The following is a 26,541-nucleotide window of genomic DNA, read 5'->3' as shown; positions in this document are numbered from 1 at the left end:
GCTGCAATAAAGCGGAGACTGTGGAGTATAAGTCTGCGGTGCCCAGGGCTAATAAATAGCAAAAGGGTAGGCTAACAATAGCATGTGTGTTTGTAGTAAAGGCAGACTCCAAAAACTTGAAATTTTAGAGAAGACTGCAGGCAACTCCTGCAAAGTGGAGACTGTGGAGTACAACACTGCAGCGTCCAGGTCTAAGACATCACAACAGGGTAAGCTAAAGGTAGCCTGTGTGTTTGCATTCAAGAGAAACGGCAAAAATCACAATTTTTTTTAGACTGAGGGCAGCTGCAGCACAGTGGTGACTGTAGAGTATAACACTGCAGCGCCCAGGACTAAGCCATAGCAACAGGGTAAGCTAAAAATACCTTGGTTGTTCGTTGTCAGGGCAATCTACAAAAAAACAATTTTTTAGAGAACACTAAGGGCAGCTAAAGCAAAGTGGAGACTGTGGAGTATATGTCTGCAGCATCCAGGGCTAAGAAATAGCAAGAGGGTAAACTTATGGTAGCATGTGCTTGTAGTTGCGGGTAACTGCAAAACCCACATATTTTAGAGGAGACTGCGGGCAGGTGAGTGGAACCCAGATCTCCTGACTGTGAGGCACCTATGTTAACCACAACACTCCGTGGGGCCAGCATAACAGCCCTTTTCTATCTATCCTGTTCTTGGCTAGCACACTACACCCTGAGACTGCTCACCAGTGAAACAAATCGTTCCCAGTACAACACATACACTAATGTCAGCTATGTGAACCACTACACTGCTTATAGCCCTGCACGGGTGTGTAACAGTTGGCAGGTAAAAGAGCGTCGCGATTTTATAATGATTCTGCCTCTAAATCCTGCAGTGCAAACACAAGCCAGAACAGGCATTAAGAGAGGATGGAGACAGCTACATGTACAGTGGGGCAAAAATGTATTTAGTCAGCCACCAATTGTGCAAGTTCTCCCACTTAAAACATTTGAGAAAGGCCTTTAATTTTCATCATAGATATACCTCACCTATGAGAGAAAATGACAACAACAACAAAAATCCAGAATATCACATTGTCTGATTTTTAAATAATTTATTAGCAAATTATGGTGGAAAATAAGTATTTGGTCAATAACAAAAGTTAATATCAATAGTTTGTTATATACCATTTGTTGGCAATGACAGAGGTCAAACGTTTTCTGTAAGTCTTCACACACTGTTGCTGCTATTTTAGCCCATTGCTCCATGCAGATCTCCTCGAGAGGAGTGATGTTTTGGGGCTGTCGCTGGGCAACACAGACTTTCAACTCCCTCCAAACATTTTCTATGGCGTTGAGATCTGGAGACTGGCTAGGCCACTCCAGGACCTTGAAATGCTACTTACGAAGCCACTCTTTCGTAGCCAGGGCGGTGTGTTTGGGATCATTGTCATGCTGAAAGCCATGTTTCATCTTCAATGCCCTTGCTGATGGAAGGAGGTTTTCACTCAAAATCTCACGATACATGGCCCCATTCATTCTTTCCTTTACGATGATCAGTCTTTCTGATTCCTTTGCACAAAAACAGCCTCAAAGCATATTGCCACCCCCATGCTTCACAGTCGGTATGGTGTTCTTTGGATGCAACTCAGCATTCTTTCTCCTCCAAACACGACAAGTTGAGTTTTTACCAAAAACTTCTATTTTGGTTTCATCTGACCCTATGACATTCTCCCTATCCTCTTCGGGATCATCCAAATGCTCTCTAGCAAACTTCTGACGGGCCTGGGCATTTACCAGCTTAACCAGGGGGACATGTCTGGCACTGCAGGATTTGAGTCCCTGGCAGCGTAGTGTGTTACTGATGTTAGCCTTTGTTACTTTGGTCCCAGCGCTCTGCAGGTCATTCACTAGGTCCCCCCGTGTTTTTCTGGGATTTTTGCTCACCGTTCTTTTGATCATTTTGACCCCACAGGTTGAGATCTTGCGAGGAGCCCCAGATCGAGGGAGATTATCAATGGTCTTGTGTGTCTTCCATTTTCTAATAATTGCTCCCATAGTTGATTTCTTCACAGCAAGCTGCTTACCTGTTGCAGATTCAGTCTTCCCAGCGTGGTGCAGGTCTACAATTTTGTTTCTGGTGTCCTTTGACAGAAGAAGTTACAGGTCTGTGAGAGCCAGAAATCTTGCTTGTTTGTAGGAGACCAAATACTTATTTTCCACCATAATTTACGAATAAATTCTTTAAAAATCAGACAATGTGATTTTCTGGATTTTTTTTTCATTTTGTCTCTCATAGGTGAGGTACACCTATGATGAAAATTACAGGCCTCTCTCATCGTTTTAAGTGGGAGAACTTGCACAATTTGTGGGGAACTAAATACTTTATTGTCCCACTGTATGTGAACCACTACACTGCCAATAGCCCTACACGGGTGCCAAAGAGATGTCCGGTAAAAATATGTCACACTGCAATCGGTATTGTGCCTACAAATCCTGCTGTGGAAATAGGCCGACCCAGACGGAATGAGTCAGCTATGTGAACCACTACACTGCCAACAACCCTACACAGCTGTCTAATAGATTTACTCAAAGGCATGGTATAAAAGGGAAAAAAAAGTTTCAAGGTACAATGGTTTGCGTTGCATGTTTTTTCTTTGGTTTGAATTTAAAATGTTCCTCTGTTATCACAAAACGTCTCTGGTTTGAACAAGTTTTGAGGCACATATTTCCAGAAAAATATTGTTTTAAGTGGACATTTTGGACTTCAACCTGATTGCAAGTTCACGTTTTGGCTTGTGAAGTTTTGAGGGATTTTTTTTTCCAGAAAATGCTGGTTGAAGTCCAAACTGTTTTGACCTTGCATGCCCTCTATTGTTGTCATTGCAGTTTTCACTTTGATGTTTTGCGTGGTTTTACTACACAATAGTCGACCAAGTTTGGAGGGATATTGTTGGAGGAATTTCTGGTTGAAATCCAAACTATAGCAACTTTGGGAGTTTTATTGTTATCATTTCACATTTGTCTTTGGTTTTAGTATCAGGTTTTGAGGCACGTTTTTACAAAAATTCTGGATGCACTCTAATTTTTTCGACTTTTGGGGTCATCATAACACTTTTTTCTTTAATGATCATTTGAAAGTTACACAAAAAACAAACTCAAAATGATCTTTGATGGTTTGTTCTCCAAGTTTGAGACAGATTGGTTTTCATTTTTGTAATTTGTTGAACCTGAAGTAGCCTCAGAAGTGTGCATCCAACTAGTAGCTCTTTGCTTTAATCAGTAACCAACTATTAACTCTTAGTTTCAAAATGGTTGGTGAGTACATCGCTCCCTCGCATGTAACATTGCTTAATTGGTGTTTATTCTGTTTTGTTTAACAAAACAATAGCACACAAACAACAATAATCAGTTGATAAACAGCAATTGGAAAATAGATGATTTTGCAATAAACTTTAATGCTAAACATTTTTTTTGTTGTGAAAAAAAAACGGTTGAACTTCAAGTTTTTCGACACTTAAGTTTCGTCTTTAAACTGTGACCTACAACGTGGCATGACGTACTTTCGTGCGTTTACCTCTGGAAACGGGCGAGTCCGGGGCGCAGGAGGCGTCCTTATTTTCGGGCGACAGCCTCTGCTTACTTCCTGGGAGGAGGAGGGTCGGGCTAGAGGGGGGGCTGGAGCCTCGGCTGCCCGCGGGGGCCCCGCCGTGGACGCTGTGCGGCGGCCGCGTCGGGCTGCCCTGGCCGCCGCGCAGCAGCTGGTAGGGAACGGTGGCGCGCAGCGGGTGCAGCCGGCAGCCGCCGTTGCCGAACGCACCCGGGGAGCCCGCGTTACTGCGCCTCACCCGGGGCTGCTGGAGCGAGTTGCCGGGGACTGACATCCTTCCCAAAAAGGCCAACTTTGCACAGCGAAAACGTGGGTGGTGAGGGAAAAGTGTGGCCGCCAGCAGCAGCTGCTACAGTTGAGGGACAGTTAGCACAACACATTAGCTTCCTCTTTTCTTTTTCTTTTTTTCTATTCCACTCTTGCACTCAAAGAAAAACAGTAACGAAGAGGCGTTTTTTGACGTAAAACTTACCTTTAAGTTACGTATAAATGCGCACTGGAACTTTAATCATAACATAACAAGATCTGAGTTATATTTATCACTTATTCAAAAGCTTAACTGGGGTCACTCGAGCTACGTGTTGCCCATCTCGTCCACTCTACTAAGTGACTTGTTTCGGCTTGACTACTAGCTGACGTCTAGTAGGGGCGGGCACAAGTGGCCGCTCGCCGGCTTGTGATTGAACAGCGGCGATGTACAGTAAGACCGCCAATTGGTCAGAGCTTATATATCGATCGCCATTGTAGCCAATGGCGTTCCAAGCAAGACTCGAGTTGTAATCGTGGAGGGATTTGTGTTGTTGTTCTCGATGGCGACGGTGGAAAACGGAAAACTAGTTTTTATTAAAATAAGTTCAGCACGTCCACCCAAGTCTCTGGCTTCGATAACGGAGGCGTGTGAGGCTAAAAACACAAAGACCGTTCATATAACACTTTTCTGGCTAAATTGATGACTTTTGTGACAAAATACAACTATTTGTGCATTGCATTGCATTGCATTTTGAGTCACAAATACGTTGAAATGGGAAAATACCGCATCTACTGTACATGACAAACTACAGTTTGAAGCATTTAAATGAAATCTAAAAATTTTGTGACAAAATGGCATTTCATTTTGTCATCAAATATAGTCTTTTGAATATACATATTGCATTTATTTCCATAAGAACCAACCACGTATACAAATAAATATCACTTTTGTGACAATACATGTATCCGGGGCAAAGTATAGCATTTTTGTCACAAAATACCACTTTGTGTGGTCAACTATTGCATTTTAGAGCACACATTTTACACTTGTGTGGCTAAACTTATCATACTGATTTTTTTTGTGTGCACAATACGTTTTAATGGAAAAACATGTACATGGAAAACTATTGTTTGAACTCTTTAAACAAAAATCTATAATTTTAGAGGCAAAATATGATGTTTCATGAGGCATACTACAACCTTTTTGTGATCAGTCTTTGGAAAAATGTTGCATTTCCATAGGAATCAGTCACTCTGCTAGCCCAGTTCATCACTTGTGACAAAATATGGGGAAAAGTATTGCTATTTTGTGACAAATACAACTTTTGTGATCAACCATTGTATTTTTACGCAACTTGTTTAATGGGAAAAAACATGGCATTTATTGTACATGGGAAACTAGTTAGAACTGTAAGCAAAAATCTATCTCCCCCCCCCCCCCCTTTATTAGTTATAATAGTCCAGTTTTATTCTTCATTTCATTCAAGTCTTAATTTTTACAGTTTCTATCCCCAATCACGTCGCGCATTTGCTTTTTCTTTGGTCTTTAGCTGTACCACGTGTCAAAGCCCTCGCATGCAAACATGTTTCACAATATTTGATCGAAGATAAAACGCTCACACATCACGTGTTTGAATTTATTTCAAAGGCAAAGAAGAAGCCTAATAAACGAAGGCTGTGACATTCGAATCGGGCATTCGCCAATTTGTCAGTCCAAAATGCTCGGCAAAGGCCACACGGGCATATAAAACCTCAGAGATCTGCAGGGCCATGACTAAAGTGATTTATCCAGTTCTGGCCTGCTTGGGGTTGGTATCGGAGAAAAGAAAAAGGGAAGGAAAAAAAATATGGCCACAATGCCCGAGCAGACGGCGTCCGTCCTCTGACTGATGATGCATAGTTTCGGGGGGCAATGTGGGCACTGGAGGGAGTGTGAAAGAAAGAGAGGGTGTAAGGTTGTGTTTTTCACTCAATGGGCAGCTGAGCTCCTGTATTAAGAGGCGGAGGGGGGAAGCAAGAAGGGGGCAATCTTCTTGTCAGAGTGCCGAGCAGCTGCTGTTTTCCGGCGAGATTCTTTTCATGGAGCGCGAGCCCTGGAGTGGGTCGCTCAATGCGGGCACCCCCCCCCCCCACACACACACACACATCCCTCCCTTGAAAATGTTCAAAATGCCAAAAGAAGTAAAAATGCGCTTCACCTGGGGTACCGTCCTTCAGTGCCAACAATGCTCACATTCAGGGAGAAAAAAAGGTTTGTGGAGAAAGTTGCTCATGAAAGCAGATTGTGCAGGTGTACCTAAAGTTGTGGCCTACTATGTGTTAATATGAATATACAACTGGCTTTTTGTGATCACATATGGTGTTCCATTTTAAAATATCACATTTCACAAGCAGTTTGAATGAAAATGTATAATTTTCGTGACAAAATAGAGCCTTCTACTGCTAAAAAAAATAATTAAAAAAAAAATAAAATACCTCTCTGTGACCTATTATATACTTTTCCCGAACAAAGCGTTTTTGTGGCAAAACAAAACATTTCAATCGTTTAATGTAGCATTTTTGTGATCAAATACCATGTTTTAATGGGAACTTTTACAATGGCTTTAAACTGTTTAGTGGCCAAATATAGAGTTTTAAGGCCAAATATATATATATTTCTTCATGGCTTACTACACCCTTTTCCAGAAACAAATAGTTTTAGAGGCAAAACATAATTCCTTAGCCTAATATAGTCTTTTTGTGATTAAATATGGTGTTCCAATGGCAAAATATCACATCTCATAACCAGTTTAAAATTTATTTATTATCCATTAATATACTTAAGTGGCAAAATATAGCCCTTTAAGGTTAAAAAAGGTTTTTAGGCTCAATATAGCCTATTCCCAAATAACCTCTGTTTTTGTGGCAAAAGGTAACAGGTCTATAGCCTTTTTGTGATCAAATCCAGTATGGTGTTCTAATGACAAAATATTATATCTCACAACTAGCTGAAAACAAACCCTCAAAGACTTAAGGAGCAAAACTCGTAAGACAATTAATTCAGCAGACAATGACTGTCTTACTAAAAAGTTTTTTTTTAACCATACTAGTGCCACCTACGACCTATCAAATATGACAAACGCTCAAACAAGCTTTTACGGAAAGCTGCTTGATATCCCGCTTAAGGTCCATGTACAAGTTGGTCTATGTCCTCATGAGTAGAACAACTTTGGCATAGTAGGACAACAACATGATACCCATGAGGGAAAACTGCTACTAGTGGCATTATAGAATTCTACTAGTGCTTCACCAGTAGTCCATGTACTTGTACGCTCTTTGGGCTCACTAGTAATACAATTCAGTGCAGTCTTAGAACTACTAGGGCGCACTCGGAGAATAACTGTCTTACTAGTAACTTTCTACACTACTAGTGCCACTTATGGCGAGTGTTGCCAGTTAACTTGAAAAAGTGACTGAGTTAATTGACTGATTACTTGGTTTTGAACGTAATCAAGGTAGATAAGTTACTTTATTAAGTTACATTCAGCAGCTGCAGACAACACTGCTTCAACATAAAAATGACAACCGGTTTTGCCAATACTTTATCGGACGTAAATATATATATATTTAGCCTTCACCCTAATAAGGCAATTGATTGTGGGGAGCTGATTATTGGTCAACCACAGCCAATCTAAGAAGGTGAGAAAATGGCTTCTCTCTAACGCTTCTCTTTCTTGTATCTATTATAGTCTTTATCTTGTTTGTAGTGATTTTATCTTGCTCTTTCTTTTAACTTCTGCTCATTCATTTTTTTGACCAGGAAAAATGAAAATTTTCTTATTTAAATTCAATTACTGCAATTCAAATAACCACTATTTGTGGATAAAATGTAAGTATTCTAATTCATTTTATATATATATATATATATATATATATATATATATATAGCACTTACAGTAACATAACGAGTGTAGCTGTCACCTAGTTTATTGTGTGACAAAGCTCTTTAAAACAGTAAACAGCAGCAGAGGCTAATGTTAGCTGCTCCTCGGCGCGCGCACACACACACACACACACCAAATTTTCATGAAACTTGAGGTATGATTAAAACCATGGTATTTCATCAATTATTTAAAAAACCTAGTTATCACGTGGCTGTCTAAGCTTCCTTTCACTCCTGTTTCTCCTTTCTCTTGTGGCAGCCCTCTTTGTACCTCCATGTCTGTGTAGCTACGAATGAGATGCTTAGTTTTTAGTCGTGAGTCTTACCAAGTGGAATAAACCCATCCATCCATCCATTTTCTGAGCCGCTTATCCTCACTAGGGTCGCGGGAGTGCTGGAGCCTATCCCAGCTATCTTCGGGCAGGAGGGAAGGCACACCCTGAACTGGTTGCCAGCCAATTGCAGTCACATAGAAACAAACAACCATTCGCACTCACATTCACACCTACGGGCAATTTAGAGTCTTCAATCAACCTACCACGCATGTTTTTGGGATGTGGGAGGAAACCAGAGTGCCCGGAGAAAACCCACGCAGGCACGGGGAGAACATGCAAACTCCACACAGGCGGGGCCGGGGATTGAACCCCGGTCCTCAGAACTGTGAGGCAGACGCTCTAACAAGCCGTGGAATAAACCATTTTGCATTTTTGAAAGTTGGGTGCAGGTAGTCTGAGTCCTTATTAATGAACTTTCACAGAATTTGTATTATCTTAATATTTATGACAGTTTTTAAAACTGACATAGCTAATAAAATATCAATTCCAATTTTCTCTCCACTTTGATGCCCAAGACAAGAGAAGAAAGCAAAAACTGTGTATGGTTTTACTAAGGAAAATGACAACAACGTTAACACACAGTGACTTGGATAATAATTTTAACCTGATTACAGGCCAGGAAATATTAATGCATTCGATTACTAGCTACCAGAAAAAAAGTTTGCAATTAAACCTTACTAGTAAACTACTGTGCGGCACTAGTAACACTAGTAGGCCTAGCTAGCAGGCATGTGTCAAACATGAGCACCCTCCTGGACTCTACTAGTATCAGCACCAAATGCCCACTAGTAGTTTTGCTACACTGGTAACGTAGTTGCCTTGCCTGTAAATATTCTCATTCATCCAGGTCATTTCATTCTCAGGACATTGAATCGATCACAAATGGACTGGTCTGGTTGTCTTAGAAGACGTTTCGCCTCTCATCCGAGCAGGCTTCATCAGTTCATGCAACAAGGCTAGGTAGGAAAGCACTAGCCTAATAATTGGAAAACATTCATTTAGATATGAAACATATCGAATAAATGCTCAAAAGGCTATCCATAGTTTACCAGTAAAGTTTAACTGTGGACTAGTTGGCCAAAAGTGGCACTAGTAGAGGAAAACAAAAATACTAGGAAGACACAGTCATTTTACAAGTGAGCTAAATTGTCCTACTAGTGAGGACAAAGGGTGAACTACTACATGGACCCTAAGATGGATATCGAGGATATCGAATAAATGCTGAAACAGTTTTCTATAGATTACTAGTAAGGTTTTAATGTGTACTAGTATTTGGAAAATTTTACTAGTAAGAGTTGTTCTAAGAGTGTGCCCTAGTCGTTCTACTTGACCTCTGAATTGTCCAACTAGTGAGGACAAAGAGCGAACTAGTACATGGACCTTAAACTGGATATTAAGGATATCGAATAAATGCTCAAACCGCTTGCCACAGTTTACTAGTACTAGGTCTAATTACATAGTAGTTGGCCAAAAATGGCACATGTAGTGGTGGAAAAACATTACTTGTAAGATAGTCGTTCTACTAGTTCGCTGAATTGTCCTACTAGTGAGGACAAAGAGTGATCTAGTACATGGACCTTAAGATGGATATCCAGGATATTGAATAAGCGTTCAAACTGCTTTCCTCAACTTCCTTGCATTCCATCCAAACAATGCTCTCATGAGGTATGACGACTTGAATATCCTTTGATTAAATAGAATGTTGGAAAAAAAAATAATAATAATAATACGTTTGGCACCTACGATCAAATTTTTTCACTTCTTTACTGGAGCCTGAATCATCTTGGGCTTGTGAGACGCCCATTTCATTCCACTTGCTTGTTGACTCTCCTGAGAGGTTGACCTTGCCAGCAATTTTACTAAGTTTCCCTTTTTAGTAGTGGATGTGCGGGTCCGATGGGCCGGTTGAGTTTTAGCTGCTGTCCGAAGGCGCCAGGTTGCCCGTAGTGTCCAGCTGCATGCATTTACACGTGCACGCCGACACGGGGCACTCCGTGTGGTCCCTGCAACAGGTGAAGAGTGGTATAGTGGAAAAACACAGCGGCCCGGCGCTCCCCAAATGGTACCGGTCCGTGGGCTGGTGGTTGGGGACCAATGGTATAGCGTATTGTCGACTTACCTGAACCAGCTCAGCATGTGTCCAGCGTGGCCGCCATGGCGACAGTTGTGACACCAGGTGAACCAGTTGTTGAACTGAGCCAGTTTATTCTCCCTTGTCAGGTCGACCTTGTCGTCAGACTTCCCTGTTCCTGCCAAAAAAAACAAACACACACGCAACAGAGTCAACAACGACGACGTGGCTGTAACCGGGGCCGCTGAGGTTTCTCCGTGGTCGTCACCGGCGCAGCTGGACACGGGCGTCCCCATGTTCATGAGGCACAGGGCGCAACGCGGCAGCGGTTTGCGGCACCCCGGGCAGCTGGTCACCTTGGACTTGGTGGGCGAGCCGCTCACGCCGTACTGGCTGAAGCCGCGGCCCTGGTGGGGCATGGCGGAGCAGCTGTACGAGATGGACTTGCCGCAGAAGTTGCAGCTAACGAACACCTGTGGAGGGGCATAAAGGTCGTCTTGGTAAGGTGAAAGGTGGAAATGCGGCGATGCGGGCCAGCTGGCGAGGGTTTTGCTCCAAGGGCAGATAAGGAGGAGATAATAAAGCAATAATCCCAACTGCTACATACTGTGATTGCCGTATAGCGATGTTATGACGGGCAACAATGTGGTTTCCCATAAAAGCTATCATAGCCATGAAAGCTTGTCATGTTTCGTGTGCATTTGATAACTGATTAAATCAGAGAATGTCATATTTATCAAGACAAAAAGGTAGATTTCTTTCAAAGGTAATTTGTTTCAAAGTATATACTATATATATATAAAATTATAATATTGCGAGATTAAAGCCATAATCATTTTTTGTTTACATCCCAACTTTATCAGAAAAGTAATATTAAGGATAGTCAGATGTTCTTTGAGGAATAAGGTAATGTTTTCAAGAAAAACGTTATGACATTGCGAGAATAAAGTCATATTTTTACAGGATAAAAAGTCGTGTTCAACAAAAAGTTGGGAAGAAAAACTGACTTTCTTTCAAGAAAAAAGTCAGTCTCATAAAGTCATAATATTATGAGAAAAAAAGTTGATACCACCCAAAAACATATTTGTAATATTAACAAAAAAGTAGGATTTTTTTTTTGGTGTAAAATAAATCGTGATACAACGACAATATGTTGTACTTGCCAAATAAATGGTAATCTTATGAGAATAAAGTCATATTTTTTGGGGGAAAAAAGATGTAATATTGTTCTTGGTCTTATTTTTCAATGAACTCAGGGGTATCATATTTGTCAAGACAAAAACGCAGATTTCTTACAGAATAAATTCATTTTTTGTTAGTTTTTTTTTCCAAAGGGGGGAAAAAAATCTTATTTCTTCGAGAGAGAGAGAAAAGAAGTCGGAATATTATGATCATAAAATGTCAGAAAGGCCATTTCTAAAATTTCATAAAATTTCAAGGATAAAAAAATCATTATGATCATTATCAATCATTATCAATCATTATGAGAAAAACACATTTTGTCAGAATTAAAAAAAAAAATTTTTTTTGGGGGGGAGAAAAGTAAGTCCTACAGTTGGATTTTCTTTTCAAGAAAAAAGCCAATTTTACAAGAATAAAGTAGTGTTTTTAAGAGACTAAAAGTCATAATATTACAAGATAAAGTGGGATTTTATTCGGGTGGACAAATCATAATACTAAAAGAATATAGCTGTATTGTTTTGCTAAATAAGTTGTATTACAAGAATAAAGGCATTTATTTTAAGAAAAATTTTATAGAACTATGGGAATCAAGTTGGATTTTGTTCAGAGATATTATATAGCGATATTATATATTTTCACTTAAAACAAGTCATAATTTCACAAGAATAACATTTTTTAAAATTTCAAGTTGGAGTATTACTAGAATAAAGTTGTATATTTTTAGAAAAGAATCATCAGGAAAAAAAGTTTTTCTTCTGAGAAGTGACATTTTATGAGAAAAAAATAATATACATCAGATTAGAATATTACCAATATAATAATATTGTTTTGTTAAAAAAAAAATCATAACAGAACAACGCTAATTTCTCTTGAAAAAAAAATTTTCCAGGTAAAAGTCAGAATATTATAAAAAATAAAGTGGATTTAAAAAAAAATTCTAACCACAAAATAACGATTTTTTATCTTTTGAGAAAAAAATTATATCACAACAATAGATGTGATTTTTTTTTCTTGAAATAAAATCATAATATTATGATATTGAAGTCGAAAGCTAACAAGGGAAAAATATTTTAAGAAGTGAATTTAAAAATTCCTACAGATGTCATTGCACTTATTGTTACTGCAAGTTCAGACATGCCCTGTAGTCAATAAAGGTTTTATGATGGCTACAATTCGAGCCGCAACCTTATCTCGTATGGGAATTTTAGAATTAGAACAACTTGGAGGTCAACCAGCGTCACAAAAAGGATGGTGTTCCACTTTGGAGCTTTTACCTGGGCCAGAGGTTTGGAGCTGGGGTCTAATTTGCCTCGATGGATGTCAAACTCTGCCCGCTTGTGCCAGAATCTCCACGCGTCCAGCAGGTTGCGGTAGTTCTCGATCCAACACTGAACTCTGGGGTCCTTCAGTACCTCACCTGGGGAACCCTGCAAAGACAACATTGTGCCATTAATGCAATATTGGTCAGAAAAATGTCATTTTATGCTATGAAAATAAGGCAAAAAAAACAAACAAACAAATGTTTACATTGAAAACATTATTTTGCCAGTAAAACACAATTTGTTCAGAAAAAGGATACATGAGGGCAAAAAGCACAATGTTAAGGCTATATTTTGCCACTGTTAGTTTTTTCTTAAACAGTTGTGACATTTTATCATTTAAACATTACATTTGGTCACAAAGAGGTTAAATTAGCTCATGACAACAATGTTTTGTCTCTAAAATATTATTTGTGTTGGAGAAGGCTATATTAGGCCACAAAAAAACAACACTAGATTTAGTCTTAAAAAGCTACACTTTGCCACTGATAGATTTAAAAAGTTCAAACTAATTTACAGTACATATACAGTATATATATTTGTTAACAAAAAGGCTACACAACTATAAAGTATATTCTGTCTCAAATTTTAATAGTTTGCCATTACCAACATCTGTGTTGTCTGACATCAAAAGCAATGAAACTTTTGTGCACAAAAATGACCCAAAAAAATTTCAGGAAATGTTATATCAGGGCACAAAAAGCCTCATCTTTAACCTTAAAATTTTATATTTTGCCATCTAAACACTATATTTGGTCACTAAAAGGGAATATTAGACCACAGAAACATTATATTTTGCCACAGACGTGAATATATTATTCATGCATCCGTGACCTAAAAAAAAAAATTAAAAATCTCACAGACCGACTCCACAGCAGTGTCCCAACACTTCTGTACCTGTAACACACACGGTGTACTTGAACAAAACATTCTTTTTTTAACTTGTGCACCCATCCCACGGGTGGAATGTGTGTGTGTGCTTGTGTGACCTTCGTGCACTGACAACACATTCAAATACGTCATCGCCATTCAGACATGGAAATAATAAGCAGACATCTGTATAAAATAGATGGCTCTCCTTGCACATATAACCTTAATTGCTCCATTTTCCCCATTTCACTCGAGCAGTTTGGTAGCTGAAGTTAGCTCATCTCTGAAATTTGTCCTCACAACACAAAGCAAAAAGTGCACCAAGCAACTGCCTGTCAGTCAAAAAAATAAAAAAACGGGTAAATTGGGGCCCTCCGAAGACAAGGGACAACTTCACTTTCATAAAATGCAGTTGTTTTAGTCAAGATTATGCTAAAATATAGTTTACTCAACTATATTTAAGTTCCCAATTAAGAGACAACCTTCAAGCTTGTAAATTCATGGTTAATTCACATAAATTCCAATTTTTTAAATTCCCGGAACTTTGCAGCCCTAATAGTAGAACTGTAATTAACAGAAGTTCACTGTTAGTCTACTTTTCATTCATTTGAAGGTTTGTTTGAGTACTGTAGTACCTTGAGCATGCAGAAGCTAGCCGTCTGGACGTCTCCGGTTCGGTCCACGTAGCTCTCCATCAGGTCCACGCCATCCTTGGTCAGGCCCGTCAGCAGGATGCCCTCCAGGTTTCCGGCCTCCTTCATCTCGTTGGTCAGCTTGTCCACGTAGCGAGGAAGCTGCAACCCGCCCGAAAAAAGCCCCCCAACAACACTTGAAAAATTGAATAAAAGCACAGTGTAACATAACAATGTGAACTTTGGCGTTGCTGAATGTTACCTGAGCATCGTTGAGGAACATGGAGGCAAAGGCGACTCGGTCACGTACCGCGACGCTGCTTTCATACTGAAAGGGAAAACATCAAATCATTCATCAGTTTTACTTCCTGCCTGTGATACATGTGACAACAATGTCCCTTAATCTTAAGTCATGTCCTGGTTATGAGATTCGCTGGCACGACGGAAATGGCCAACAGCTACATAAATATTATAGATGCTGCAGGATTTCTGTTTAGTACCTGCTGTGTCCTGCATGGCACAAATATCTCCCATATTCATCACGTCTGGACTATTGGGTAAGGTGCAAAGACAGAAGAAATTCTTGGCAAGTACTGGCTCCCGTATTCTTCATGTCTGGGCTATGGGGTAGGATTTCAAGACACAAGAGCCCAACGGCAACACTAAAGGAGCCGCAGAAATTTCAGGAAAGTAGTTGCTGTGTCCTCCATGCGACAACCAACTCCTGAAGAGCCTTTGCGCTTATGTTCAAGTCTCCTTGTTTAAAGTTTATCAGGAGCCCCGATAAACTTTTAAGCCATATCCGGTAAAGAAAAGTTCAGATTAGATGTTCTGTGGCGACATAATCTTGTTTGAACCGATCGAGACAGCTAAACAAATTGAACAGCAGCTGGAGCAGAAACTTTCCGTCTGCCACTGACATTCATTTGAACTCTATGCACTTACTGATGTAGCACAAAAAAATAACTGCACAAATTAAACAAAGACATTCCTTTCCTACCAACTTACAATATAGTTATAAATTATTATTCGATTTGTATACCAGCACGCCGTCGTAGGCTCCGGGTTCGCTGGTGAGGAAAGCGAACATGACGCAGAGGTAGGGGTTGTTGAGCTGCAGCCTCAGCGAGCTGCACATCTCCCGCCACAGCGAGGCCTTCTCGTCCGTGTATCCCGAGAGCGCCATGGCCACCACGTTGAGATTCAGGTCACCTGAGATGGGGGAGGGAGATTACACCTGGAAAATGTCTCCTAATTGCTACTATTACTACTCGGAACAACCAAAACTCATGATTTTCTCAGTTTAGCAATCAGACAAAATCTCGACGACGAGTTCATCTTTGAATGACCCTTGGAAATGGACTTTAAAATGGACAAAATGGCACTTTCTTTGTCTTTTCAGGCGTGGCTTCTTGAGACTTTTCTGTGGATGTACTCCAGATAGATATGCTGACCAAATTTCATGTTTTTAAGTGAAACCAGCTTTGGAAGCTGAATTATCCCCTAAATGTTCCACTTTGATATAGCGTCATAGTGAGAACACTTTGACACACTGTATGTTCTCCAGCTATGTAAGAATGGTGCATTTAAGAGCGACCGTTAACAGGTCTTATCTAACGAAGCAGGCTGCTGGCCGTGCTCAGGAAACACTCATTAGTGCACGCAGCAGAAAAATATCTGACCTACATGGACAGAATGTTTGTGAGTCAAGAGCAGCGACAGCAAGCGCACATTTTTCATTAGAGCTTAGCATGCGGCCGGGAGGAGCTGTTGTTATGTTGCTACGTTTGACACATTCCTCGGCACTTCATTTCATTGGATTTTGAACATTTAGGGTTATTTATGGCAGCGCATCCCCGAGCCAATCCACTTCACATTCCTGCATCGACATCAACATGGAGAGGAGATGGTGGGGGGAAGAAACCCAATTTCCCAATTTCCTTTTAAAACAGCAGGATATTGCAATACAATTGCTTCACGTTCGCGCATAAAAAGTGCATTTATTTATAGACACTGGTTTCAAATGCAGCCACAAAGACAGACAACTTATGGAAACAGTACTTACAGTCCCCTCCAAAAGTATTGGAACAGCAAGGTAAATTTTTTATTTATACTGCAGACATTTGGGTTTCCGATCAGAAGGTGAATATGAGACAAAAGTTCAGAATTTCCGCTTTTATTTCATGGTATTTACATCTAGATGTATTAAACAACTCAGGATTGAGCACCTTTTGTCTGAAGCCACCCACTTTTCAAGTGAGCAAAAGTATTGGAACAGACAAATTAACTTAAAATCCATCCATCTTCTGAGCCGCTTATCCTCACAAGGGTCGTGGGAGTGCTGGAGCCTACCCCAGCTATCTTCGGGCAGCAGGCGGGGTACACCCTGAACTGGTTGCCAGCCAACCGCAGTTAACTTAAGATGAATAACATTTACTATTTGGTGGCATAACCCTTCCTTGCAATAACTGCATCAAGCCTGCGACCCATTGACTTCACCAGACAGTTGCATTTGAAATGCTTTTCCAGGCCTTTACTGCAGCCTCTTTCAGTTCTTGTTTGTTTCTGGCGGTTTCTCCCTTCAGTCTTCTCTTCAGGAGGTAAAATGCATGCTCTTTTGTGTTAAGGTCCAGTGACTGACTTGGCCAGTCAAAGACCTTCCAGTTTTTCCCCCTGATGAAGTCCTTTGTTGTGTTGGCAGTGTGTTTTGGGTCATTGTTTAGTTGCAAGATGAAGCTTCTCCTGATTAGTTTGGATGCATTTTTCTGTAAATTGCCAGACAAAATGGTTTTGTAGACTTCATAATTAATTCTGCTGGTACCACCATGAGTTACACCATCAATACAGACTAGTGAGCCTGTTCCAGAAGCAGCCATGCAAGCCCAATCCATGACATTATCTTCCCCATGCTTCACAGATGAGCTTGGCTGTTTTGGATCATAAGCAGATCATTTCTTTCTCCATACTTTGGTCTTTCCATCACTTTGGTAGAGGTTATTCTTAGTCTCATCAATCCATAAAACTTTGTTCCAAAACTTTGGTGGCTCATCTCTGTACTTCTTTGCAAAATCCAATCTGGACTTTTGCTTCTTTTTGCTGATGAGTGGTTTGCATCTTGTGGTATGGCCTGTATATTTCTTCTCTCAAACGAACAGTGGATTGTGCTACCTTCACCCCTGCCCTGTGGAGGTTGGCAGTGATGTCACTGACTGTTGTCTTTGGGGGTTTCTTCACAGCTCTCACAAGCTCTCACAATGTTTCTGTCATCAACTGCTGTTGATACCCTTGGTCGACCTGTTAGATGTCTGATGCTCAGTACACCAGTAATTTCTTTCTTTTACAGGACATTCCAAATTGTTGTATTGGCTGTTGTATTGGCTATGCCCAATGTTTTGTGCAATAGCTCTGATCGATTTTCCCTCTTCTCTCCGCTTCAAAATAGTTTCCTTTTCTCCCATAGACAGCTATCTGGTCTTCATGTTTGCTTAACAGCAAATGCAGTTTTTACAGGTGAAACCCAAAGCCAAAAACAAGCACTATTTAATGTTAAACATTAGATAATCTAAAAGGAAACACCTGAGCAAGTAGAAACACCTATCAGTCACGTGAGCAACTAGAAACATAACAATATTATATATATATTATTTATTATGTAATATTTAGAGGAAATACACTCGTGACAATACATGAATTAAGACAGATTTTTATAGAAAAGTAGAAAAGTCACAATATTAAAGGAATAAAGTCCTAGGTTCTAGAGAAAATAAGTAACATGTTGGGAAAAAAGGCCTATTTTTTAAGAAAAAAAAATTCGATGACAGGACATAGTCGTATTCGTTTTTGAAGCCAGGTCAGAATATCACAAGAATACATTTATACTTTGAGCGGGGAAAAAAAGGTGTAAGACTAAAATCTCATTTTTTCAAAGAAAATATTTTAATATCACAACAATAAAGACATATTTTCTGCGATTAAAAGTTTTTTTTCTTTTTAGAGGGGAAAAAAAGGTTCTTTATAATTCGTATCTACATATGCAAATGTTAACTATCGCATTATTTCTGCACTGAATCGAATTGAGAAACGCTTCGCTCCCACACTGTATAGAATCATATTGAATCGTTCCACCTGTAAAGATATCTTTTTTTAATCGAATCGCTACCTGTATATCTAGATATGTATCAAATCGCCCTCATGCCAGAGATTCCCACCCCTTGTAATTAAGTAAGCCATTATCACTCCTCCTAAGCACAAGCGATCACAGCACTATCATGGCAGTATTAGACTATCACAGCACTGTTTAAAGGTCAGTTTAGGTCAACTTTAAAACTTTTCAAACAGCTTACTTACTTCAACTTACTTACAACTTACTTACTTACAAAAAATTGGGACTGTACCGGGTCTTTTTAGGCCACAAAAAAGTGCTTAAATTAACAAACAGATGACTTTAATGGATGAGATCTCCCCCTATTCGTCAGTTAAATTGAGGTTCCACTGTACAACAGGAATAAAGTCATTTTTCTATGAGAATAAAGTTTAATTTTTCAGGAGATAAGTCAGAATAAAGTTCGACTTGTTTGAGCTGAGAAAATGTTTAATATTAAGAGAATAAAGGAGCATTTGAATGGGATCAAATAAGTAATATTATGCTATTTACCAGGGTGGCAGACGTCAACATAAAGTAAATTGCACTTAGCTGAAAGCGTAAAGGCTAATGCATAAGGGCTTCCTCACCCTTCTCAGCCATGGCTCCCCTGTTGAGGATCTGTATGGCTCTGCGGATGTCCAAGTTGAAGAGCGCCACGGCTGCGGCTCGCTCCCACTCGCGCTCCACTTCGAGCGAGCGCAGGAAGGGCTCCACGTCCGCGTCAGACGCCCGCCCCATCCAGCCACAGAGGCGCAGCGCCAGGCCCCGCTCCTCACTGTGGTAGCGGGTTGCCTCCGTCTGACGCTCCGAGCCGCTCCAGCACTTGCGGCTCTCTGTAGTGCCTGGTGGTACCAAGAGACCCCATAATGATCATCCACAGTAAACCCAGGCCATCAATGGGGATACATTCAGACCTATCCGTGACTAGTGAAATGCTGCGATATAGAGAGCCCATATAATTCTTCTCGAGTTGTACCACTCCTAGATGCTTTAAACACATTTACGCTTGTTTTAAAGTATTCCTTAGCACTTGCTTTCACTCTCCCTCACACAGTTCACCAAATAAGATGCAAAGCGTGCTTGCTTCAATCTGCTTTTTGCCCCTCCCTGTTAAACATTATTTTAAAACTGATACATTCAACAAATGAGTATTAAACATTGTATATTTCAACGGCAAAATGTTCAACCCAAGCATATAATTTCATGTAACGAAAGTCCGCTATCTTAATGCTACCATATAGGGGCTCACATACTAAGATCCCAAAAAGCAGGCACTAAATTGCGTGCTCACTCTTAACAGATTGTGTGTGGTGTTGGTGGGCATGTTGCGCATGATCTATTGAGAATGCGATCTCTATGTCTTTATGTTATGTCACGATTTTTCTTTGCGACATTTCAAAAAGGTTTACACGAGCGGAAAAGTTCTTCTCGCCTCCTCAAATTTTGACTGCCCTATTCTGGCACTGCTTTGCATGCTGGTTTGCACCTGTCTTTTGCGCTTTCTAAAGATGAAAACTCACCCAGCGCAATTCGCCTCAGGCTTGATTAATCACATCACGAAGATAAATTAATCTATTTGCATGTAGTTCTCCACAACACGCAAAATGAACTGCTATCTTAATGCTAACGTATCTCAAGGCACTACTGTACTCAGATTTAAATGGTCAGTTTCTTACCTGAGCTGGTCTTGACGATGTTCTTGATACCCGAGTAGACGACGGCCTGTTTGTTCCCCTGCAGCTTCAGCTCCGTGTCCTCAGCACACTGCTTCATATGTGAGCCTTACATAGGAATCATTATCTCATACTGCAGTTTGGGTCTACAGGTACCACAACTTCAGACTGGACCACAGGAAGGAACTCACAAATTACGTACATTACGCTGATCAAAAATTCTAACTTGTTTTTGAAAAACATACAATCCCATGAAAAAGTATTTATCCTATTCTGATTTTTTTTTTTTGCATAGTTTCCTCTGTTCAATGTTTAACACCATCAACAAATATGAATATCAATCAAAGATAAACCAACATAAAATGCAGTTTTTAAATGGAGATTTTATTTAAAGAAACAAAATTGGATGGATAAATGCATAGCTCTGGAAGAAATTAACACCACTGCAAAATGATTAGTTTCTCTGCTTTTGCTATTTATAGGTATGTACATTAGAGTAAAATGGACACATTTGTTTTATTCTATAACAATAATTTAACTTTTTATAACAAATGAGACCAAGCTAATTCCTTTTAAATTGATTCCCATTACAGTGACCTATATACTGTACAACTCAATTAAATAAAAATAAATGTTTGGGGGAGGGGAAGTAAAAAATAAACAACTGAGATAATGTGGTTGCACAAGTGTGCACAGCGTCTTATAACTGGGGATTGGGTTGTGCTTGTGCAATAAAATGTGACTACAAAAATTCCAGGAAAAGCCTACCAGAACATCTGAACTTTATTTGGGATTAAATCAGAGGCACTTTGGATTCAAAAGTCAAATATCCATGTTAAGTGAGAGAGCTCCCAGTGAATGAGTTTTAAACAGTGGCAGGTATGTGCTAACTCCCATTAGCACTCTCAATATGAATGCAATTGGTTAATTCCGACCAGCTACATCCCCAGTTACGAGTGTGCACACTTGTGCAACAACCTTATCTCTGTTGTTTATTTTTACTGCCCCTCTTGCAAAGCGTTTTCAATTGAGTTATACAGGTTATATACTCCGTTACATTAATGGTGGAAAACGTTTTGAAATGTTTTATCATGGTCTCATTATTTTATATCACAAAAACCTGCCATTTTAACAGAGGTGGGTAGACTTTTTATATAACACAATACAAAAAAGGATATAGAAGAGGTCGAACCACAGAGACTTGAGCTGGGAATCGTTGGCCCCAGCCAGCAGGTGGTTCCTCCACACCTGGACGGTGTCGTGTCCGTACCTGGACAGAGCCCTCTGCCTCATCTTGGTGGCGATGTCCTTCTCCAAGAGCCCCTGGGCACCGTCAGGGCCGTCCTCAGTGCATTCGTACAGGTGGCGTCCGCAGGCCCACATGAGTGAAGTGGTGGAGCTCCACGCCAGCGAGATGCGCTCGAAGACGGTGAAGTCGGTCATGGCGCGGTTGGCGGCCGACACCACCACCATGCGGTTCTGCCTGGACGGGTGCCAGGCGAAGGTGCCGATCAGGCCGTCGCAAGGCTGTACGCTGCGCTCGATGATGGTGGGCTCCGTCTCGTCTCCGATGGGCGTGGGCGTGTGCTGCATGTCGTACAGACGGATGATGTTGCTGTCGCGCGTCAGGGTAGCCAGCAGGCCCGTCCGGGTTGGGCACCATGCTACCTGACAAGGTTCATCAAAAGACCAATGTTAGGTTTTATCAAATCTACAAAAGTTGAATCGGGGCAACCGGACTCGAAGAAACTGGGCCTTCTCTAAACAGATGGTTGAGGTTTACGCCATCACTTGCCGTCTCCTCACAACAATGTCCTGACGTCTCTACCCAAAAGATTGTCTAATTCTATCGGAAAAGTGACCACCAAGGAGCCATTTTGCCACCAGGCAGGTGAATGACCGGATTCTTTATCGCTTATTTGTCTTTGTTTAGGAAAAATCTTTAGTGTGTCAAGAACACAATATTTTTTGCCATTTAAAAAAATCATAGATTAGCTTCATTAAACAATCTAATAAAAAAAAATCCCATACACTAGATTGTTATTGATGTTAAAAAAAAAAAAAAAGGCAGATGTTAGGTTCACTGAAGACACAATTTCCTTTGACGTTCACAAAATTGCATATGTTAAATTAGCTGAAGATCTGAATTATCTTCATGTTTGCCCAAACACTTACATTGGGATTGTTGACTTGAAATACTAACTTGTCTTTGATGTTTACAAAAACAAGTCAGCTAAGTTTGTTGAAGCCCTCACGACGTTGCACCTTGGTTATTATTTACTTATTTTTCTTACCTTGGTTAGAGGCTTGGGCTGCTCTGTAAGGGTGAGCACGGGCTTCTCGAACTTCCTCAGGTCCCAGATGGCCACCTGGCCCTCAAAGAAGGAGGCAACGCGGTCAGGAAAGTGGGGGTCCACCGTGACCCCCTGGATGGCTTTGGTGTTGACGAAGGTCTTCTGGCTGGTGTTCCTCAGGTCAAAAATGGCCAGGTTGCGGTGCATGCCGGCCAAGAGGAGCTTCGAATCCCGGAGGAGCCAGCAGAGGGACAAACAAGCGTCGTTCTGACCCAGGTCGTACAGCGGCTTGGTCACCACTGAGCTCGGGTCCAAGTCGGAGGAGGAGAGGCGAATCTTCTCGGCGGAGACGCTGGCCTCTGGGGAGAACTTGCAACTGATGTCCCAGATGAGAACCGAGAAGTCGGCCCGGTGTTTATCCAAGCCGGCCGCCAGCAGGTTGCTGTCCACCGGGTTCCATGCCAGGGTGTTGCACTGGCGGGCGTGCTTGGGCACAAACTCTTTGCCCACCAGCTCCTTGCATGCCGAGTTGTGGCTCTGACCCAGGCTGGTGAGCACCACCCTGCCGTTGGCCTGGCCCACGGCGAGCAGGCACTCGGGCTCCTGCTTGGGGTACCAGGCCACGCACTTCATGTAGGGCGTGTCTGAGTTGATGGCCAGCAAAGTGGCGGCCGTCTCTCCAGAGAGGGGCAGGGTACCGGCCTTGAGCTCAGCGCCTCCCACCGGACCGATGCGGTACAGGCCCAGTTCCGAGTCGCAGATGACGTAGCGGTCCGGGTGGTGGGGAGACCAGAGGATGTCCGGCTTGGAGCCACTCATGATTACCAGGAGGTAGAAGATCCTCGAGGGGATCCACTTCACGCACTAAACCCCACCCGCACAAGTATGACAGAATTTATATACAGTGGCGCCTTGAGATAAAAGTGACCCGAGTTAAGGGTTTTTCGAGATACTAGCCGACGTTCGGATTATTTTTTTTTTTTTGCTTTGACTTTAAAGCAAAGACTGACTCAACTCACTTCCCAACAAGCAGCAGTTTGGCAGGTAGGATTAGAAAACAATAGCAGTTATGCACAACCAACTTCCGCATTGGGCAAAACAGAACGAAGCACTTCCTTCCAGTTCAGGTCACTGGCAGAGCCTTGTGGCAGGACACTGAGACAAAGCACCAGGAGAAATATTAAATGTCAACATTGTCTGTTGTTTTACACAAGATGTCCTCAAGAGCTTCCAAACATGACAATATCCGATCTCCATCGCATTTGCAGGGCAACATCTGAAACTCCAGCCACGAAAATGGACAAAGGTTTTATGCTGGATGCTTAATCATATATATGTGAGACTACAAAGGTCTGTAATCTGTCTGTTTGGTAACGTTATCTTAGTGACTTTTATTTATAATAAAATACAAGATACGGTGACCTAAAAGTAGTAAATAGTGTGAATGTTGTATGTCTGTAGTTAGCTAACAATAAGAAGGTAATCTTAACTGGTAGCTATAAATTTAAACCTCTAACGTTATATTTGTACGAGCCAACTACAATCTTATCTCATCACAGCAGTTTGTAAACTGCATCATGTCATCACCCTGTACAGTTGTTATCATAGTTATCACTAACCACACAAAGGAAGTCCGCCAACCTTGTTTTCCGGTTTGGTCACGTGACGTTCCGCGTGAGGCCCATTCTTCAAAAAAGAGACTTCAAGCTGTTTATTGTCACTACCAGGTGAAGTTTACTGGGAAACTAAACATACAACAAAGAGTGAATTACACCTTGTGCATTTAAAACAACCACATAGCCTCCGCTAGCTTAATAGTAGTAATAGTAGCTTAATACTTATATACACATAATGGGAAATGCCATACACAACGGTGAACGAGTCTACGTGATGGTTTTATAACTAGTAAAAAAAAATACATTACAATAATTGTTGTTGCTTTTGCAGGCTGGAACGGATTGATAGTATTTCCATTAATTCATTTACTTCCACTTATCCATTACGAACGTTTTCATGGAACGAATTAAACTCGTATCTCAAGGCACTGCTGTATTCAGTTTGAGGTCGGATTTTTTTATCTATTTATATGCTATTAGGCACGGTGACGACTGGTTAGAGCGTCTGCCTCACAGTTCTGAGGACCGGGGTTCAATCCCCGGCCCCGCCTGTGTGGAGTTTGCATGTTCTCCCCGTGCTTGCGTGGGTTTTCTCCGGGAACTCCGGTTTCCTCCCACATCCCAAAAACATGCATGGTAGGTTAATTGATAACTGTAAATTGCCCGTAGGTGTGAATGTGAGTGCAAATGGTTGTTTGTTTATATGTGCCCTGGATTGGCTGGCAACCAGTTCAGGGTGTACCCCGCCTCCTGCCCGATGATAGCTGGGATAGGCTCCAGCACCCCCGCGACCCTAGTGAGGAGAAGCGGCTCAGAAAATGGATGGATGGATGGATGGATGGATGGATGATATATGCTATTAATCAAGAGCCACAAAGTCTCCTTTCACTGCTATGCAGACAGGATACACAGATACTGTATACCTGCCACTGAGATCAGAGGACCCTTGAAGCCTAGCTGCTGTAAAAGAATACCGTTCTGACATCAGCTGCTGGGTGGGATGTTTTATGACATTTCTCTTAAAACAGCTAAAATAAAAATAAAAAAATTATAATAATAAAAATATTTTCTAAAAAAGGAAGCGAGGACCACAAAAATGGCCAGCACAGAGCCCAGAAGATTAATCTAATACTACTATATAATTTAAGTTAATCACGATGATTTATTTGTATCTTATCTTGTGAAAGTGAGTGTACGTTGAGAATGCTCAAAGCATGTGACACCCAAGGGTCAAATTTAATTTAAGCGTTAACACAGACGCTTCAAAAAAACAATGAGCCAACCCCAACACGTAACTTTTTGAGGCGAATTTGCCAACGCAAACGTGTAAAAATACTTACAATTTAGACTTCTGGTAACATGCTAACTCCCTAAAGCTAATGCTAAAAAAAGAAGAAAAAAAAAAAAACAAGCGAGTCAAGGACGAGTTAAGAACATGAGCTTTTTCGTCGGTCCCGTATAGCTAGCAGTGCACCAGGTCAATTTCTGCATGCTGTATTTATTAGCCCAATTTACTTTTATACTCCAATGTTATACTAATTAAGTGAGTATCTAAAACTTAACATACACATGCTGGGCGGCTAAAACTTACTTGAGGCTTCACTATGTTTGTTGTGTACAACACAAAAATAGAACCGTCGAGAAATAATACTCAGTAAGTTGTTCCGTTTGGGATAAGGAAATTTAACACCTCGATGAAAGGGACGACACAATTTTTCAATTATTAAAACCCTATTAGACCTTATTAATATGAATAATATGCAAAAACAATAATATATTAAAAATATTATAAATGTAATTAATATATTCTTGCTGTGTGCAACACAAAAACACATCCGACGGCAGTCTGGGGAGATTTAGCCACCAGAGGCCGCTGTTGTCTAATTATGTCGTTTACAGACGCCGATTTTGAGGATGTTACAATTTTTCATCCATCCATCCATTTTCAACACCGCTTATCCTGGTTAGGGTCGCGGGACGCTGGAGCCTATCCCAGCTGACCTCCGGCGAAAGGCGGACTACACCCTGAACTGGTCGCCAGTCAGTCGCAGGGCACATATCGACACGGACAACCTTTCACATTCATACCGTCACTGAGTGGGAACTGAACCCACGCTGCCTGCACCAAAGTCAGGCGAGTGTACCACTACACCATCAGTGACGTAACATTTTTTTTTAAAGCTCTATTTAAAGGTAATATTATTTTATGTAATTAACTGAGAAGGCTGAAGATCATTTACACATGTTATTCTACACCTAAAAAAAGATGTTATTGTTTTTACATTCCAATTTCTACTCGAATTCCACACTTCCATCACCCTAAAAAAAAAAAAAAAAAAAAAAAAACTAAATGAGACGTTCAACAAAAAGATTCCCCACCTTTTCCATTTCAAATTTAAAGTGTTCAACTAATTCAGAACTTCTTGGGAACTATTCTCCATTTTCCAAGAATTCCTACATTTCAAATATTCCACATTTTTCGCAGTAATTAATAATGGTAATATTTTATCTTCATTATTAATGAATTATGATGATGATTATTCTTATTAATAATAATAATAGTCACTTCTATAATATAATAGTAACGAAATAGTAACTAAGATCATTTATTATTATGATTATGATTATTATATTATTATTATAACTATTATTATTATTATTATTATAACGTTG

At 40.7% G+C, this 26,541-nt stretch overlaps 2 protein-coding genes across 10 annotated transcripts in view; both read right to left on the bottom strand.

The window, feature by feature from the left end:
* The window catches only part of LOC133401605 (glucocorticoid-induced transcript 1 protein), a 29,601-nt gene extending 25,394 nt beyond the window's left edge, over nt 1–4,207 (bottom strand). For 2 of the 3 annotated variants that reach the window (XM_061674796.1, XM_061674798.1), the window contains exons 1-2: nt 4,034–4,206; nt 3,529–3,910 (exon numbers count right to left, since the gene is read on the bottom strand). In XM_061674796.1, coding sequence (XP_061530780.1) covers nt 3,529–3,835 — 307 coding nt within the window. In that variant the 5' untranslated portion in view covers nt 3,836–3,910; nt 4,034–4,206. Of the gene's footprint in view, nt 1–3,528; nt 3,911–4,033 lie in introns of all 3 variants that reach the window. The other variant, XM_061674797.1, reaches the window with a different exon arrangement.
* Nucleotides 4,208–4,981: 774 nt separating this feature from the next.
* mios (missing oocyte, meiosis regulator, homolog (Drosophila)) lies at nt 4,982–25,484 on the bottom strand. Of its 7 annotated transcripts, none has more exons than XR_009768438.1 (13): nt 25,460–25,484; nt 22,253–23,997; nt 21,137–21,626; nt 19,962–20,060; nt 18,873–19,127; nt 15,184–15,353; nt 14,404–14,469; nt 14,145–14,303; nt 12,595–12,747; nt 10,407–10,611; nt 10,187–10,316; nt 9,811–10,070; nt 4,982–5,731 (listed from the first exon to the last, which is right to left on the bottom strand). XR_009768438.1 is itself a non-coding variant. In XM_061674791.1 (13 exons), the coding sequence occupies exons 3-13, from the start codon at nt 23,069–23,071 to the stop codon at nt 9,980–9,982; spliced, it is 2,637 nt and encodes an 878-aa protein (XP_061530775.1). In that variant the 5' UTR covers nt 23,072–23,116; nt 23,272–23,997; nt 25,460–25,484; the 3' UTR covers nt 4,982–9,979. The 7 variants fall into 7 exon arrangements, 6 of the variants coding, with proteins under 6 accessions (XP_061530775.1, XP_061530777.1, XP_061530776.1 ...); XM_061674791.1 differs by having other exon boundaries at nt 4,982–10,070; nt 22,253–23,116; nt 23,272–23,997; XM_061674793.1 differs by having other exon boundaries at nt 4,982–10,070; nt 22,253–23,116; nt 23,872–23,997.
* Between the last annotated feature and the right edge of the window lie 1,057 nt (nt 25,485–26,541).

Source organism: Phycodurus eques, chromosome 4 (genome assembly GCF_024500275.1).
Source record: "Phycodurus eques isolate BA_2022a chromosome 4, UOR_Pequ_1.1, whole genome shotgun sequence".
NCBI classification, from domain to species: Eukaryota; Metazoa; Chordata; class Actinopteri; order Syngnathiformes; family Syngnathidae; genus Phycodurus; species Phycodurus eques.
The sequence above is the reverse complement of the archived record's forward strand: the minus strand, read 5'-3'. Positions and strand labels throughout refer to the sequence as shown.

Coding starts and splice junctions, on each gene's coding strand:
- mios (XM_061674791.1), bottom strand. CDS start 23,071: ATGAGTGGCTCCAAGCCGGACATCCTCTGGTCTCCCCACCACCCGGAC. Junction 15,354..18,872: donor GGGAGCCATGGCTGAGAAGG/GTGAGGAAGCCC, acceptor CCCCCATCTCAG/GTGACCTGAATCTCAACGTG. Junction 10,612..12,594: donor GCTCCAAACCTCTGGCCCAG/GTAAAAGCTCCA, acceptor GCCCCTCCACAG/GTGTTCGTTAGCTGCAACTT.